At 38.2% G+C, this 15,062-nt stretch overlaps 2 protein-coding genes across 17 annotated transcripts; one reads left to right on the top strand and one right to left on the bottom strand.

The window, feature by feature from the left end:
* The first annotated feature begins 1,547 nt into the window (after positions 1-1,547).
* LOC113316786 (mitochondrial adenine nucleotide transporter ADNT1-like) lies at positions 1,548-10,703 on the top strand. The gene is made up of 9 exons (XM_026564933.1): positions 1,548-1,708; positions 1,878-1,926; positions 2,045-2,208; positions 2,311-2,348; positions 2,432-2,547; positions 2,676-2,789; positions 2,905-3,252; positions 3,439-3,498; positions 10,656-10,703. Exons 1-9 carry the CDS (start codon positions 1,548-1,550, stop codon positions 10,701-10,703), a joined length of 1,098 nt encoding a protein of 365 aa, XP_026420718.1.
* A 744-nt stretch (positions 10,704-11,447) lies between these two features.
* Positions 11,448-14,622, bottom strand: LOC113315179. 16 transcript variants are annotated; one of them, XR_003342797.1, is made up of 8 exons: positions 14,268-14,622; positions 14,054-14,074; positions 13,424-13,966; positions 13,225-13,317; positions 13,044-13,113; positions 12,932-12,969; positions 12,485-12,594; positions 11,710-12,252 (listed from the first exon to the last, which is right to left on the bottom strand). XR_003342797.1 is itself a non-coding variant. In XM_026563478.1 (7 exons), the coding sequence occupies exons 1-6, from the start codon at positions 14,329-14,331 to the stop codon at positions 12,140-12,142; spliced, it is 492 nt and encodes a 163-aa protein (XP_026419263.1). In that variant the 5' UTR covers positions 14,332-14,622; the 3' UTR covers positions 11,448-11,703; positions 12,112-12,139. The 16 variants fall into 16 exon arrangements, 7 of the variants coding, with proteins under 7 accessions (XP_026419263.1, XP_026419265.1, XP_026419269.1 ...); XR_003342792.1 differs by lacking the exons at positions 13,424-13,966; positions 14,054-14,074 and adding an exon at positions 11,448-11,703 and having other exon boundaries at positions 11,924-12,252; positions 13,040-13,113; XR_003342793.1 differs by lacking the exons at positions 13,424-13,966; positions 14,054-14,074 and adding an exon at positions 11,448-11,703 and having other exon boundaries at positions 11,949-12,252; positions 13,040-13,113.
* Between the last annotated feature and the right edge of the window lie 440 nt (positions 14,623-15,062).

Below are 15,062 nucleotides of genomic sequence, written 5' to 3'. Positions count from 1 at the left end.
ATCATAGCGATAGGTTGCCCTTAGTTCCAATGTAATCAATGATTCACATGTAAAAAGAGACATGGGTATAAAACAAGGTTTTTCTTGATCTAACGAGAGATCGAGCTCTTGAACATTGCGCATTATTAAATTTTCGATCCATGAATGAACCCGAGATGAAGTCATGTGTCCATTCGTCTGGAGATGAAACTTCTGAATATTTGATGTTATGTCGTGAAGAAGCAATGTTCTGTCCACAAATTCCATGAACTTATTGGTTTCGGACAATGATGCCGGTTCCAGACGAGACCAGAACGGAAAAACAAGAGTGGGGATTGAGGTCCATATGCATTTCCATCTTTTCGATAGAACCGAAGTACGAGCAACACGCTTGATATCAAGGGAAAATAGGGTATGATGAATAAGTGAGTCAGGTAACTCGCTAATCCTATCTTCTGCCTCAACGATATAATTTTGTTTTTTCAAATCCATCAGATTTTTTAGTTCCTCTGTACAAAACAAATTCAGTAGCTTTAAGTTTAAAATATCTTAACAGGAGTCATCTTGAAGAAAAAAACATCCAACAGGAGCAGAAAAATTACCTTAAACTCTGAATATATTATTCTGCTTGGGTTTTGCTAATCTTTTACAACTTGAGTAAATCGAAAAGGAGAAAAATTAAGATTTTATATGCACCGGAAAATACTATAAATAGAGAAGAGTGTTTACGAAGTAAATCAAAAGAAGCCCACCCACCATTTCCTATTCGGGTTTGTGGGTATGTCTGGTATTGGTAAAGTAGTTTAATTGACTGAGTGTCGTCTGAATGTTGAGCAAAATATTCAAATTTGTGAATGGTGATTTGTAAAGGATAAAGAGTTATCTAAAGAGTTAAGTATTAAAAAGAAATGTTACCTAAACGAATAATTTTATCGTTTTGTGTTGTGTTGTGCTCAAAATTTAGCTATCTATTTTAGGCCATAAACGTGCTGGCACAGCACAATTTACACCTACAAGCATAATCACCGTGAAAAACATAACTGAGATGTTCTCCAGAAGGCATCACCAAAATGTTGGAGGAAAATATGCTATTGAGAAAAGTCTGCGGTGCACAGAGTTACAATAGAATTTATCTACAGCTACACAAATTACATTCTTACATCCCGTAGGGTGTTTATGAACGGTATTATACTCAAGTTTTTTGCAGCAAAAATTAAAACTTGCAGCCTTTAGAATCCATCTAAAGTTGAAGCCGCGATGCATACATGTAATTCTGATGAAGCATTTTTGTGATGGTTGATAACAAAAAATTGGAAAAAAAATGTATTTTAATTTCATGAAATCTTTGGAAAATCTGTCTATCCAATCTGGGTATTCTGTTGTAATGGGTAACGGATTTAAAATATCTTTGGGCTTTCTCGAGAGTTGCATGGGCAGATAAAAAAGGCAAAAATAAAACTGTCCATAGGGGAATAAGTAAAAAAGAAAGAATTTTTTCTTGAGAGACAAGATAAAGACTAAGAAAAAAAGAAGAATTTCTGGATCAAAATCACCAGCGTTTTCTTAATATGGCATCATCACAAAATGTAGTTGCAAAATCGGAGATGGTTAGTTTAGTTGTGGAGCATAAGTTACCTGCTAGCGAAGAAGGTGTTATCAAAGCTCCTCCTGAACATGCACTTCTTCGTATCTGCAAATCTCTTGTTGCGGGTGGAATTGCCGGTGGAGTGTGAGTTTTTCATTTTTAAGTTCAATTTTTATTTTGTATTTACTGGTTTGGAACGCAGGTAGTGCGTATTAAAAGTTTACTAATCCACTAGTGAGGCATCTGTTATTAGGGTTTAGGTCCGTCTACTCTAATTAAGTTGACATTGATAATTAGTGTATCTAATACACAGGTCACGTACTTCTGTTGCTCCATTGGACCGTTTAAAAATTTTGCTTCAGGTAAACTTTTTTTTTTTTTTTTTTTATTTGAAATCACGAATTTCATTCTGTTGAACATCGGAACGGTAATCAAAGTGCCAGAACACTCTAAAATGTAATACTGTTTTGCGGAATCAAGGTTCAGAATCCTCACTGTATCAAGTACAATGGATTAGTTCAAGGCTTAAAGTACATATGGAGCACTGAGGGTCTTCAAGGATTCTATAAAGGAAATGGTACAAACTGTGCACGTATTATCCCAAATAATGCAATTAAGTTCTTTACCTACGAGCAAGCATCAAGGTAGGAAGTCATCTCTCAAATAGACCAAGTACTCTATATTCTAATGTGTTCTCCGTGCTACATTAGCATCCATTTCCTCACCACTTGCCGTATCTGCAACAGGGGTATTTTATGGCTTTATCGTCAGCAGCCTGGCAATGGTATGACAGAAGACCTTTATTGACAGTTTGAATTGCTGTCACAATTGCACAAAAAATTCACATTTTTTTGGTAAACCTTGCAGAGGATGCATCACCACCTAACCCTCTGTTACGCCTAGGAGCTGGAGCATGTGCTGGAATAGTAGCCATGTCAGCAACTTACCCAATGGATCTGGTAAAAGGCAGGCTTACTGTCCAGGTAATGTTTTGACTTTCGAGTTCTTCGATCCTTGAACGTTCATCAACATTCTTGTTTTACTCATATGCATAGATTTTCATTGTTTAGTTTTATGCTGCTTTACATTCCTTCAACTTTGTAAAGTGCAGACAGACGTGTCTCCTTTCCAGTACAGGGGAATTGCCCATACCCTATCAACGGTACTTCAGGAGGAAGGCCTACGAGGTTTATATAAAGGATGGCTTCCTTCTGTAGTTGGAGTTGTAAGTCTGCTATTTGCGTATATGTTATAGGAAATTTTATCTTTGCTATGTACATGTGATCTTTGTTGAATGATTCAACACCACTGGGGTTTTACTTTGATTTGGTGATATATAGGTTCCATGTATCGGATTAAACTTTGCTCTATACGGATCCCTGAAAGAGTGGTCGGTCAAGTACAAACCATTAGGATTAGTCAACAACAACTCTGAGCTAAGTATCCCAGCAAGGCTCATGTGCGGAGCTGTTGCAGGAACTGTTGGCCCGACAATCTTTTACCCTCTTGATGTGATTCGGCGAAGGATGCAGATGGTTGGTTGGAACAATGCTTCTTCAGTTATTACTGGTGAAGGGTGCAGCAAAGCTTCACCTATGTATACAGGCATGATTGATGCATTCCGTAAAACAGTTCGAAATGAGGGTCTTGTAGCAATATATAAAGGCTTAGTTCCTAATCTTCTTAAGGTCAATATTCCATAACATCTTTCTACGTTATATAAAGAGAATAGTGAATAAATAGACGAATGCCTGAAAGTGCGTGTGCCATTTGGTGACTGGTTCGCAGAGTGAATCGGATCAATTTTCTGGTTCACTATATTTCAGTGCCCTGCAAACTATTGATATTGACCTATTTTTATTCTTTTTGTGCAGGTGGTTCCATCCGTTGCTATTGCATTTGTCTCATATGAGACGGTTAAGGACATTCTTGGAGTATGAGGATATCAAACTCGTGAACCCAATGGAGGACATTCTTCAATATTATGCCTTGTTATACCGGAGATCCATGAATGAATCCAGGAGCAGACAAGTGTTAATCTCCATGTACTTAGAGAGAACTAATGTATACTCACTGTGTCGTAGAGATGCAATGTTCTTCCCTCTATTTTTGTAAAAGAATTATTATTGTTTTTTTTTTTTTTTTTTTTTTTGTGTGTGACCTATTTTTACGCTAAAATGACAAAAGTAGTAAATTTTTTTTCTGGAAACGGAGGTAGTACATTATTCTGTCCAGCAGAGTCTCTCACTGTTATTAACTTGTAATCATCAGTGTTCCAGTCATACACAAAACCATGACATGTACATAATAATATTCATGTGGTAATTTGGGTGATTTTTTGAACTCTTTAGTGGCTGGGTTCCAGAGACAAAAAAATTCTTACAATAGGCAACAAAGACCATTAGATGAACCCAACAATTGAACAGGACTATAATCTAATTCAACGAAAAAAACTTCACTTTCATTCATTAACGATAATAATAAGGTATCACAGCTATGAGGTATTTCGTGTTAGTGATCTCACGAGGAATATGACTAGGGTTGTTCTTTGTGATCTCACGATTTTTGCTAAAACCATTAAGAATAAGACTAGGGTTGTACTTCTGGATAGTGGGATTATGGTGCATCTTAACAAAAGTAACATTTAATATTATTGGAACCAAGATTTGCAAACACACTTAACTGCTAAACATGATCTATGAAAAGGTGCAAGCTATGTTGTGTGATTCGAGCTTGATTCGGGAGGCAGCGCCAGGCCGTGCGAGTGTGTTTGGCTTTTTCTGTGGAGAATTAGAAGATTCTTTGTTAAGAATATAGTACGTGTTAATGGAGATATTGAATTATAAATGGTTTGCATAAAAAACCTCAAATGCATTGAGCAACTTCCAATATTAGGTAGAGTACTACATATTCGTCTGCAACGAAAAGAGCCAATTTATCACACTAAATACCCGCAAATTGAAAGCCACATTATATACAGCATCAAGCAAGTTTAGTTTAATTCTAGCACGCATCCGCCGGAGGCTTTAGGAAGACTTGGGAACTCTGACATAGGTACTTGTTTGCATTCCGAATCAATAGGATAGAAGTGACTTCGAATAATAACTCTCTGCAAATCTTTTGCACTTCCTCAAAATTAGTTTTAACCATCTCATTTCCCTCGCATTCTCATCAAAAAACCAGAAACAAACAGACAGGTGATGTAGAAACAGTAAACATCCTGCTGTTAACAGATGACCATCGCAACTATATATCATCTTCTACATTGTCGCGAATTCGCTGAGTTGGATTAGGAAAAAAAAAAAACATTCAAAGATCAAACTTTTGAATGGCATAAATATGGTTAACAATACACAGTATTGTTTTTTCTATTTCTCTAAGATGGGTAACAAACATCGGAAGTTTTGTGTACTTACCTCCATAAATATGAGACGAGTCAAACTAGGTGCAGCTTTGAGCAGTTGAAATACTGATTTATCAGTGGCTTTTTCCACTTTTAGGAACAACTTCTCCAAATTATGAATTGCGAATTCATCTTCGGCGGAGATTACCTACATATTCATCAGAAGGAAATAACAGCAAGTAGTATATCAGTGTTGGGGAATTCGCTTGAGCACATAATACATTTAAAAACATAAACAAAGCGAAATAAAGAAGAATACCTTTAGGGTTTCATCATATATTGTTAGAGTTTTTACATGTGCAAGCGCTTGAAAAATTTCACTTACAGCTGCACCTATCTTTTGTTCCCTTGGTACATTATATTCATCATAAAGTCCAACTTTTGCAGATTCTAGTGTTAGAAAACTGGAAAGAGCATATTCCTTGCCACAATAGCACGATAAGTAAGTGACACTAGATTTGGTCCATCGATATGGAGAGTACAGTTTTGTAAACCATCATCATCCCTTGTGTCGTTATTAATTTCCAAAAGTTTCAGTGCAGGAGTTGAGATGCAAAAATTCCTCACATCAAACCAAGTGCAAAAATCCAAGATCAAATTTTCAATGACAGGGCAATTAGAAATGTAGGTACACGAAATAGGTTCGCCACGTGTCTGATAGACGCATTTATGTATCTAATTTGTCCTCAATGTTTCGTATTGTTAGTACTCGTTTTCGTCCTTATTATGGTGTTTTGTGTGTTTGTAGTTATTTTTTGGAAATAAACATTTTTGGAAAATTCGGCTCGAAAAGTTGATTTTGACACCCGGAGGACACGTGTTATTCGGACTCCCCTGCCTTGATAAGGGGCACCTCAATTTATAAGGGGCACCCTAACTGCACAGCTGCTATTTACACTCCACAGACGGATAGGGGGCAACCCTTTCTTCCTATTCTGAAAAAAGGAGGGAGTACAGAGACTCAATGGCTCATATTGATGGGGGGGGGGGGACTCTATTAAGGTTAACAGGCAGGATATGGTTGATTTCGTCGGTTGAAAGTGACTAGATAACCCGCAAGAAAAAGTCAGAGCAACACGTACGCTGGATGAGATATTCACGATATTACAACGTTGTTAAACGTGTGCTGATCGTGTTTGGATTGAGCTGGGTCTCTGCAGAAGCGTGGAGAAGTTAAATGAGGAAGATTCAGTAGCTGTATACGCGTGGAAGAGCTAAAAGTGGAAGAAAATATTCCCGAGAATATTTTTCATCAATGCCGAGTAATGGAGAATTCGATGAAGTTATTGCGTGATATTTTGAGGCTGTTGGGTTATAAATAGTTTCTCGGATAGCAGAGATGGATTACAGAGAGTTTGGGAGAGAAATAGAGCACCACAGAGTCGAAACACCAAGTTGCAGAGAGACCTGTTGCTGCTGCCATTGAAGAACATGAAGAACGACCCACTCAAGACCGTCGTTTTCCAACAGTAACAACGACTCACAACCGTGGGTCGTACATCAGAGGCAGACTTATTTGTTACAGCGTTTGCGACAAAGAGCCGTGGATCTTAGAGCAACAGTAACAGTGACACATCCTCTGTATCGTTTTTTTTTTGTTTGTAACAAATATAATTGTTAAAAAACCCGATTTTGAATTATTTCTCCATTTTCATCATTTGTAAACACCCTTTGAGCAATAATAATGATTTTTGAGCGTGTTTCCAACATGATGGTCGTCTAATTCTCCCACAACCAAGGCAATGAGGAAGCTATTTACGCATGAATAATTAGTAACTATTTTATTTTCTCTAATATTTAATTATAATTCACCCAATCATTGCTTTTGCATAGTTTTAAATTGTTTGCATAATTTTCCTAATCAGTTGTGATTCAATTAGATAGGTTATGCTTTGTTTAGATAATCTATGCTTAAGGGATACAATTGATGTTTGAGAATTTGCTTGATTATTAGTGAGTTAAGATATAAAGGGCTTAAAAGATAATTAGAGTTTTGGATTATTTACCATCATTAATTCATGTGTAATAGTGGAATCAGTGTCTTGGTTATTTTCTCATATCTTGAAGTCAATTTTGTAATATGTTTTCTTTACTTTTAAGTTTTATAAGTCTAAAAATCCATTGCTTTCACAAGCCTCAACGAACCTTATTACTACAACTCAATTGAAAAACACATCAGTGTCGGACGTAAAGAAGTAGAAAATCTCACTTTAAGATCCCAGTCAGAGACTTGTCAAATCATATGTCAGAGTTATCTCGCCGAGGTCCAATCACACGAAGAAAAAGAGAAGATATGAGCAAAGGCAGGAATACTCACACGAAGATACGAAGGACCAGATTGGAGTGCCCAGAAAGTCACCAAGGACGAAGTAGGATTACTTGGTTGAAAAGACATGTCACGAAGTAGATAAATTATGGACCAAGACAAGAGACAGGTGTCCCGACAAGTCCATGTGAGGATAGCGAAATAAAGGGAAAAACTTTATAGAAAATGATCCGGGCGAAGTAAAGGGCACCTTCGCGAGAATGTGGCAAAGTAAAATGAGATGTATTCCATTATGGTTAGTTGGCATATAAGTAGAGGTCCTTGGGAAAGATGTGAGGAGGGATTTTTAGTTGAAGGGGAGACCTTTGCTTAGAGGATATTATGGTTTCCTTGTCTTTAAGAACTTGTACTTTGATTTCTTTGTATGATTTATCAATAAAGATTTTGGGGTTCATATTATTAAACATGTCTTAGATCTTGGTTACTTTCCTTTTGGGTGTACTACTGGATTTCCAGTAGTTACATTTTGGCACTAGAAACAGGGAACTTAGATTGGGGATTTATCCTTATCTAAGGATTGGAGAGAAGCTAAAGTTGTATGGGTGGGTTGATGACTAAAACACCAGATCGAGCGGCACACATGATAGCAACGAGGAGAATCAACCGATTGGAGGATAAAAGAGGAGGAAGAATGGAAAGAGGAAGAACATCGGCTGAAGGAGAAAGACAAGGTGTGAACCAGAGGCAAACTGAGGAGGCCAACAGAGGTAACTTCATAGAAGGCTCAGTACACACTTCCGACACAGACACCATCGTAGGAGAAGAGATGACTCATGAGGAAATGGAGTAGAATATCAGTGAAGAGAACATGACGTTGGATCAACTGAGGGAAACGCTACGCATTGAAAGAGAAGGAGACAGGGATCTAGCGGAACAACACACTCTATTGACGAGGCAGAATGCTAGATTGGTGTTGCAGAATCGCCAACTGAATGAGGAAGTGGAAGTTGACGCCACAGATTCAGAAGTGAACTTGATATGATCAGGAGAAGAAGAGTTACGAAGAGGGGGACATACCCGCGAGGACGACGGAGGAGAGCGGAGGAAGCGACGAAGAGAAAGAAGTGAAGAAAGAGAACTAAGAAGGGCATTGGAAGTGTCGAGATGGGAAGATCAAAGGCAAAGATATGAAGAAGAACGAAGGCACGAGGAAGATGAGAGGAGAAGAGAAGATGAAAGATGGCGCGAATTCAACCACAGGGAGGAGGAAGCAAGGAGACATGGTGAAGGAGGGCTCAATGTGACAATGGGAGGCCGTCGGGGAGAAAGTGAAGGGAAACTGAACCAGGAAGTTTTGGACGAGCTGCAAGATATGAGGGAACTGATCAATAATTCCCGAAGAGGCGGAAGAGTGCAGCTGGCAGAAGCAATAGAAGAGGCCGATAAATCTCCCTTTACCTATGAGATCATGTACGCTGATATCCCAGATAAATGTGTGCTGCCAACGCTCCCGAGCATATTTAGAGGATCTGAAAATGTTTTGCAACACTTGAAGCAATACACCCTTTCGTTGATGCTATCGGGACGAAATGATGCGAAACTTTTTCGATACTTCCCGCGAGCTTGGTCGGGGAAGCATTGGCTTGGTTTGACGGGCTACCAGAGAGATCGATTTCATCCTTCAAATACTTACAGAGGATATTTCTGACCACTTATATAACCAACAACATGTTAAGGCTGGGGATTGAGACTTTATTTAACCTGCGAAGGAGACCTTCAGAAAGCCTGCGAGGATTAGTAACGAGATGGAGAATGGTATGCAGCGAGCTTGCAGGGGAGAATTGACGAGAAGAATTTCATCTTAGATTTTGTGAACGCATTGGTCCCAACAGACTTGTTGTACACCCAAATATTCTTTGACGATGAATGAATTAAGAGAGTACCAAGAGGAGTACATAGCGTTGGAAGAAAAACAAAGGCAAGTCAGCGAAGTAGCGCCAATTCCAGCAAAGGAAGGGAATTCAAGACTACTATCAAGGGCAGTGCATGTCGTGGAAAATGAACCTAAATGTGGAAAAGGAGAGCCTTCGACCCCGGTACCGGCAAAGCTTGTAGCTGTGTAAAGTGGAGATCAAGAGTGAATCGATCAACAAAGGTATGAACAATCAAGACGGAGGAATTATGAGGCACGAAATTACAACTCCAGGTATCAACAAAGGAATAACCAAGGGCCCAGATTTGGAGAGCGGCGGCAGAATGCACCCGTGTTTGAAGATTTAAAACTCCATAGACTTAACACAACTGTGGAAAAGGTATGGGAGGTAGTCGTATTAATAGAAGAAATCCCGCCACCCCTCAATTTGGGAAGGGAGCCACCTCCGGGGACTAGGAGTCATGAGTTTTGCAGGTATCATCACTTTCACGGGCATCATACGAATGATTGTCGGAACATTCGACGAATTATACTTCGCCTGATAGAACAGGGAAAACTCGCACATTTCCTAGAGGATTATGTGCCACCGCCACCACCTCGTGACAACCAGCCGATATATCAAATTGAGATAGATCGGGGAGCACAAAGATCGAATTGCAATACGATAATACATGCAGCAAAGAGCATCCAAAATTTTCATGATAACATACTTAAAAGGGTGCATAAGAGGGACTTTGAAGGAAATGAAATACTCAGCGTCACCACGAAAGAACCATTAGAAGAGTGGCAGAGAAGGGAAATAACATTCACGGCAAAGGATGCACCTGAAGGAGGAAATTATCACACAAACTCGTTGGTTGTAACCCTGAATTTTGGGAAATACTCAAGATGGGAAGAAGACCAAGCCCGAAAAAGGAAAATCTGGGCCATTGACAGGATCCTGGTAGATACGAGGAGCTCGATCGATATACTCTTTTACCATACATTTAGAACTACGGGATATAAGGACTCGTATCTCGTGCCATCAACATACAACATATATGGGTTCAATGGGGTTGCATCAAGGCCAAAGGGAGAACTGGATGTAAAGATTTTCGCCGGCGAGCTGGAAACAAAGGTCACAGTCTGTGTAATAGACATAGATTCACCTTACAATGCTCTCATAGGGAGACCATGGATACATGGGATAAAATGGATTGCATCCACATATCACCAGGCCATACGGTTTTGTATGCCAAGTGCAGTTGGTGAGATAAGGGGAGATCTCAGGGACGCGCAAGAGTGCATTAAAAAAGATGTCCACAACTATGAGTAGAAGTTAAGAAGGAAAATAGAACAAAAGAAGAAAGCCTTCGAGGAGAAATTGATGGTATTCGCAATTGAGATAGGCGAAGAGCTGGTCGCGACATAGAAAGACGTAGAAGAAGCAGACAAAACATCGATTGATGAAGAGAAGAAACGTGAAATAACTCCAGAAAAGGGAAGCCAGGTTGAAATAAAGATAAAGAGGAAAAACAAAGAGGGGAAGGATGACTGAAGGAAGCGAGGTATCTAGAAGCGAAAAAAAACTCATGTTATCAAAGAAAAACGAACCCCGCAAAAAGAAGTAAAGATGAACACCTCTAAGCGCAAAGGGGTGGTAATAAAAGACCTGGAGGAAAGCATTGAACTGCGTAATTCTGAGGTAAAGGTAAAAGGTCTTGTGAAGAAGAAGAAATGAAAGAATTAAAAAATGAACTTTATCAAGAAAAATGAAAGAAAGAAGACTTGGTGAAAGAGCGCATAAGGTTGGAAAGAAAAAATGAGAAACTGATAATTAAAAATAATAATTTAAAGAGAAAACAAGCAGAGAACGACGCACGCACCAGTACAAAAATGGCCTTTAGACACAGTAATTTACCGTGACCAAATGTATACATCCACGGTGATTCATTTCTGAAAGACCGTGGCTAAAGCCTGCGAGGCCAAAAGTCATAGACTTTAGTCACGGTAATCCACCGTGATCAAAACTTCATTAGTCACGGGATTTTGTCATAGACCGTGATAAATTTTCTCATTAGTCCCGGGATGTTGAAATATACCGGGACCAAAGTTATTCAATGGATACGGATTTCTGTATTACACCGTGACCAGTTTGTATGGTTGACACAGATCCCATATACACATACTGATAAGATAAGATCCTTTGATGTTGGGACTTGGGCATAGTTTTGAGCAGCAAACATCTTTACTACTTGCTAAAAAAAAAAGGAAAAGTAGGCAAGGAAAATCAGTAACAATATCTGAATAAAATTATCAAACATGGCATTAAATATGGTTATATGGTGAAAAATCACAATAGTTCACATGTATCTTGATATATACATTCTTTTAGATTGACAATGATCACCATCGAAACAGGTCTCGACATTCGGAAAGACAACTGCACTTCTATTGCGCGCCTACTCAGTTCTCGGCTGGGTCTAAGGGTCTTGTTTACTAATTAAAGATTATTGTGCACGCTCACACTGCAAGGACTCCTCAAAACCTCCATTTGCCTGCAAAAAAAAAAGTACAAGTCAATTTACAATACAAGGTCTTATGTTTCATTGAAATTTCTAAATCTTCATCGAAGCCAATCACAAAAGCTTAAGCAAGCATTGTAAGATGCATAAACCGTTCAGTGACACCTATAGAAATGTTTAAAAGTTTTCTCTTATTCCAGCTATACAAAACAAAAAACAATCATGATGGCAGCACTGATGTTAGCTTGCGAACCTCCGAGCGAAGATATAGTACGTACTAATACACTGGTAAAGTCAAAACCGGTGACTTCCCCTTGACGTGTGCCAGGATTACCAAAGAAAATGGAACATCAGCATGTGGCCAAAAGTGGTACCTTCAGAAATACAAACTTTTCTTTCCAAGGAATTAAGTGTCATTCGAAGTTTGATTACTTCACGGACCTGACAGTTTAGCATTTAGCAGGTAGGCTTACTTCAGGGACAGTTTCTTCTTGAAAGGATTTTTAATGTCAGCATAATGAGCGTGCCATGCTTTTGAAGTTATGTATTTCCAGTCCCAAGCCTCCCTTAAAGGAAAACTCTCTATCAACAGAAAACAAAATATCGACCATGAAGATCTGAAGACTTGGGAAGATAATAAAATAAAATAAAAAATTGGTACAGAGAAATTGCCTTCTGTTGATATATCCCATAACTTTCAAATAACTTGTGATTCTTAATTGGCAGCTCAATCAAAACAAGTAAAATAATTTCAAAAACAAACACGTGAATCAATACTGAAACATTATGGAGATATCTCTAGAGTAAGTATTACCAGTAGAATACCCCTTTCGGGTTCTCCAGTACAAACTTGACATGTTGTGGTATCCGCTTCCTAGCTCAAAGTTTATGCAAGTATCTTTCACTTCCACACGCAAAATGGTCCTATATAAAAGAACCAAAGAATCCTAAATGGAACTACAATCATCATAAGGAAATCCAAACAGGGATTAACCAAACTGGTGACAGATGATCAAAAGAATAATATGGAATATTCTTTTGATTTGGACAGAATAAAAACAACTTGTTCCCTCAAAAATATAATATTTTGAGAAGCATCTCGTGAGATAACAATTAGGACTCAAGTAGCATGTCACAGTTAGCTTCCTATTGAACCACCCACAACCAACAACCAACCGTATAAATATTTTGTTAAAATACAACAACTTATTGTGAATTCAAATGACAGATGAAAGGGCATCAGTTGAAGTTTAAGACTCACCTTTCTAACAAATTGACATAGTCAAACGCAAAATACAGCTGCAAAATGTTTTAAGTAATGTAAGTAACCAATGATTCCTAATTTTCCATAATAGACTTGTAGACATACCCACCCTCTCTCCGGATTGACAAGCACTTTTTCACCAGTTAAAGATGTCAAGATGTGTGTCATCTTTTGGTAACCTGTATGAGTTATCAGCAACAATAAAAATGGATGTGAGATAATCAGATTGGTGGACCTCTTACCAGATAGTGAAATCAAAAACTGAAAATGGTAATGATTAAATCCCATACCCGTAAGACTTGTATATCCATTAACCAGTTTTTCATTTGGTTGAGCAGCCCATACCTTATCATGGTATTGAGGATCTTTGGTGTTTAGGATGCCTGGGTCAAAGAAACCATTTCAGAACTAAGACTTACAAGGTATAAATGGAGGAAAAAGTAGGCTTACAAGTTATAAGAAAACTGTCAGAATGAACTCCGTTTTCACCTCAATAAAATGTAACCATAAGAATTATCTTCATCAACAAAGCCATAGTCTATTAATAACTTTAAACTTGGTTATATCCCGCATCTATAGAAAAAAACAACTTCCCATATTAGATATAATATGGTTCATATTTAGTAAAACAGAACCGGCTACAATAAAGACAGTACTCAGTACTGAACGATCATGTGAAGAAAGATGATATATATATTAAAATTGGATACTCATCCTTACATGGACTGTTAACTATAAGCTTAGCAACACCTCGACAAGAAATCAGAAAACTTAAAAGTCAGCACGATATGGAATACTGAAACTACATAGATATTGAATATCTCCACTGAGGAGATAAAAAGTTACCTCCAAATCGACCACATAAAACTGAATGATAAGAAAATTGTGTTTAAAATACCTAGACCAGCTTTGATCAAGGTTAAATAAATCATTCTGATCAGGAAGAGGAACCCGATTTTTTCCTTCACTAACAAAGCACCATGGAAGCTATTCTGATGTGTAAACTGGACTACTTGTCATTCTGAGCTTTGCCTTCACTAACAAAGCACCATGTGAGCCAGTTGATCTTAAAAATAGTTATCAGCAAAAAATAAGATGCCAAGGAAGATACTAGTGTACCTTAAATGGATCTTCCACTCTCTAGCAATGTTTATTTAAGGGTACCCAATTTAAAAATTCAACCAAAACAAAAATTGGAACAATAATTTGTCATTATTTCTGGTAAGAAATTAAACCCAAGGTACAAAGAATTCCCCTATTTCACAATTGCAAATTATTAGGTCAATTAACCAAAAACGACTTCAATAACTTAATAACGATCTCAGAATCTTACCAGAAAAAAAATCAAGCCGCTTGAAATTAATCGACACCAGTTTCCCCATCAAATTGGTTTGCATTAAATCGATTAAAACAGAAAACCCCAATCCTTTGAACGAAATACTTGTTGTTTACTGCATCTAGGTTTGATGCGAAAATTTGAACAATAGAGATCTAAAGAGAGATAATACCGCTTGGAACTTCTGATTCAAACTCCATTGCAAAATGAAATCAGATTGAAATGGAATTATAGGGAAAAAAATTATTTTAGTTTGAATGACAGAGAGAAGGAATGATTTCCCTTGAACATAAGGATGAGAGACAAGGAAGTGGGAGTCCAGTGGGATGAGGGTGGGGTTGTAGATCGTGGGAGTATAGAAGGTGGGCTGACAAACCATGGCAGTTTTATCCTCAAATCGTGTTTAAAAGACGTGGACTGGTGTAAATTAGACACGAAGCTATATGTCCCCGTGACAAACTAAACTTTAGTATCGTTTATAGGTAGCACCGAGACTAGGTCAACCGTGACCAAAGACCATAATTGTACTAGTGACGAGGAGAAAAATATGTTCCAGAAAGGGCATTAATAGCCAAAGAACATCGCGAATTCGGGCGAGAAATCAAGGGGCGAGGAGAACAGAATGAACGGGAAGACTTGAAGAGAGCCATAAAGAATAACATGAGGGAATTCATAGAAAGAGAGTATTTAATGCAGCAATCTATGATGGCCGGCAGGAGGGGAAACAGTACCCAAACCATAGAAAAGGCAATAGGGTTGCGACCCAGACTGCTGAACAAATGTGCAAGAGAC

The sequence above is a fragment of the Papaver somniferum genome, chromosome 10 (genome assembly GCF_003573695.1).
Source record: "Papaver somniferum cultivar HN1 chromosome 10, ASM357369v1, whole genome shotgun sequence".
NCBI lineage: Eukaryota > Viridiplantae > Streptophyta > Magnoliopsida > Ranunculales > Papaveraceae > Papaver > Papaver somniferum.
The sequence above is the reverse complement of the archived record's forward strand: the minus strand, read 5'-3'. Positions and strand labels throughout refer to the sequence as shown.

Bases quoted from the DNA above. Each gene is read 5' to 3' on its own strand.
- LOC113316786 (XM_026564933.1), top strand. From the start codon at position 1,548: ATGGCATCATCACAAAATGTAGTTGCAAAATCGGAGATGGTTAGTTTA. The intron at 1,709-1,877 runs GTGAGTTTTTCA...TCTAATACACAG, and splicing joins GGTGGAATTGCCGGTGGAGT to GTCACGTACTTCTGTTGCTC. The intron at 3,253-3,438 runs GTCAATATTCCA...CTTTTTGTGCAG, and splicing joins TAGTTCCTAATCTTCTTAAG to GTGGTTCCATCCGTTGCTAT.
- LOC113315179 (XM_026563478.1), bottom strand. From the start codon at position 14,331: ATGCAAACCAATTTGATGGGGAAACTGGTGTCGATTAATTTCAAGCGG. The intron at 13,114-13,224 runs GTATGGGATTTA...TAACTCATACAG, and splicing joins TGGATATACAAGTCTTACGG to GTTACCAAAAGATGACACAC. The intron at 12,970-13,039 runs GTATGTCTACAA...AACATTTTGCAG, and splicing joins TCAATCCGGAGAGAGGGTGG to CTGTATTTTGCGTTTGACTA.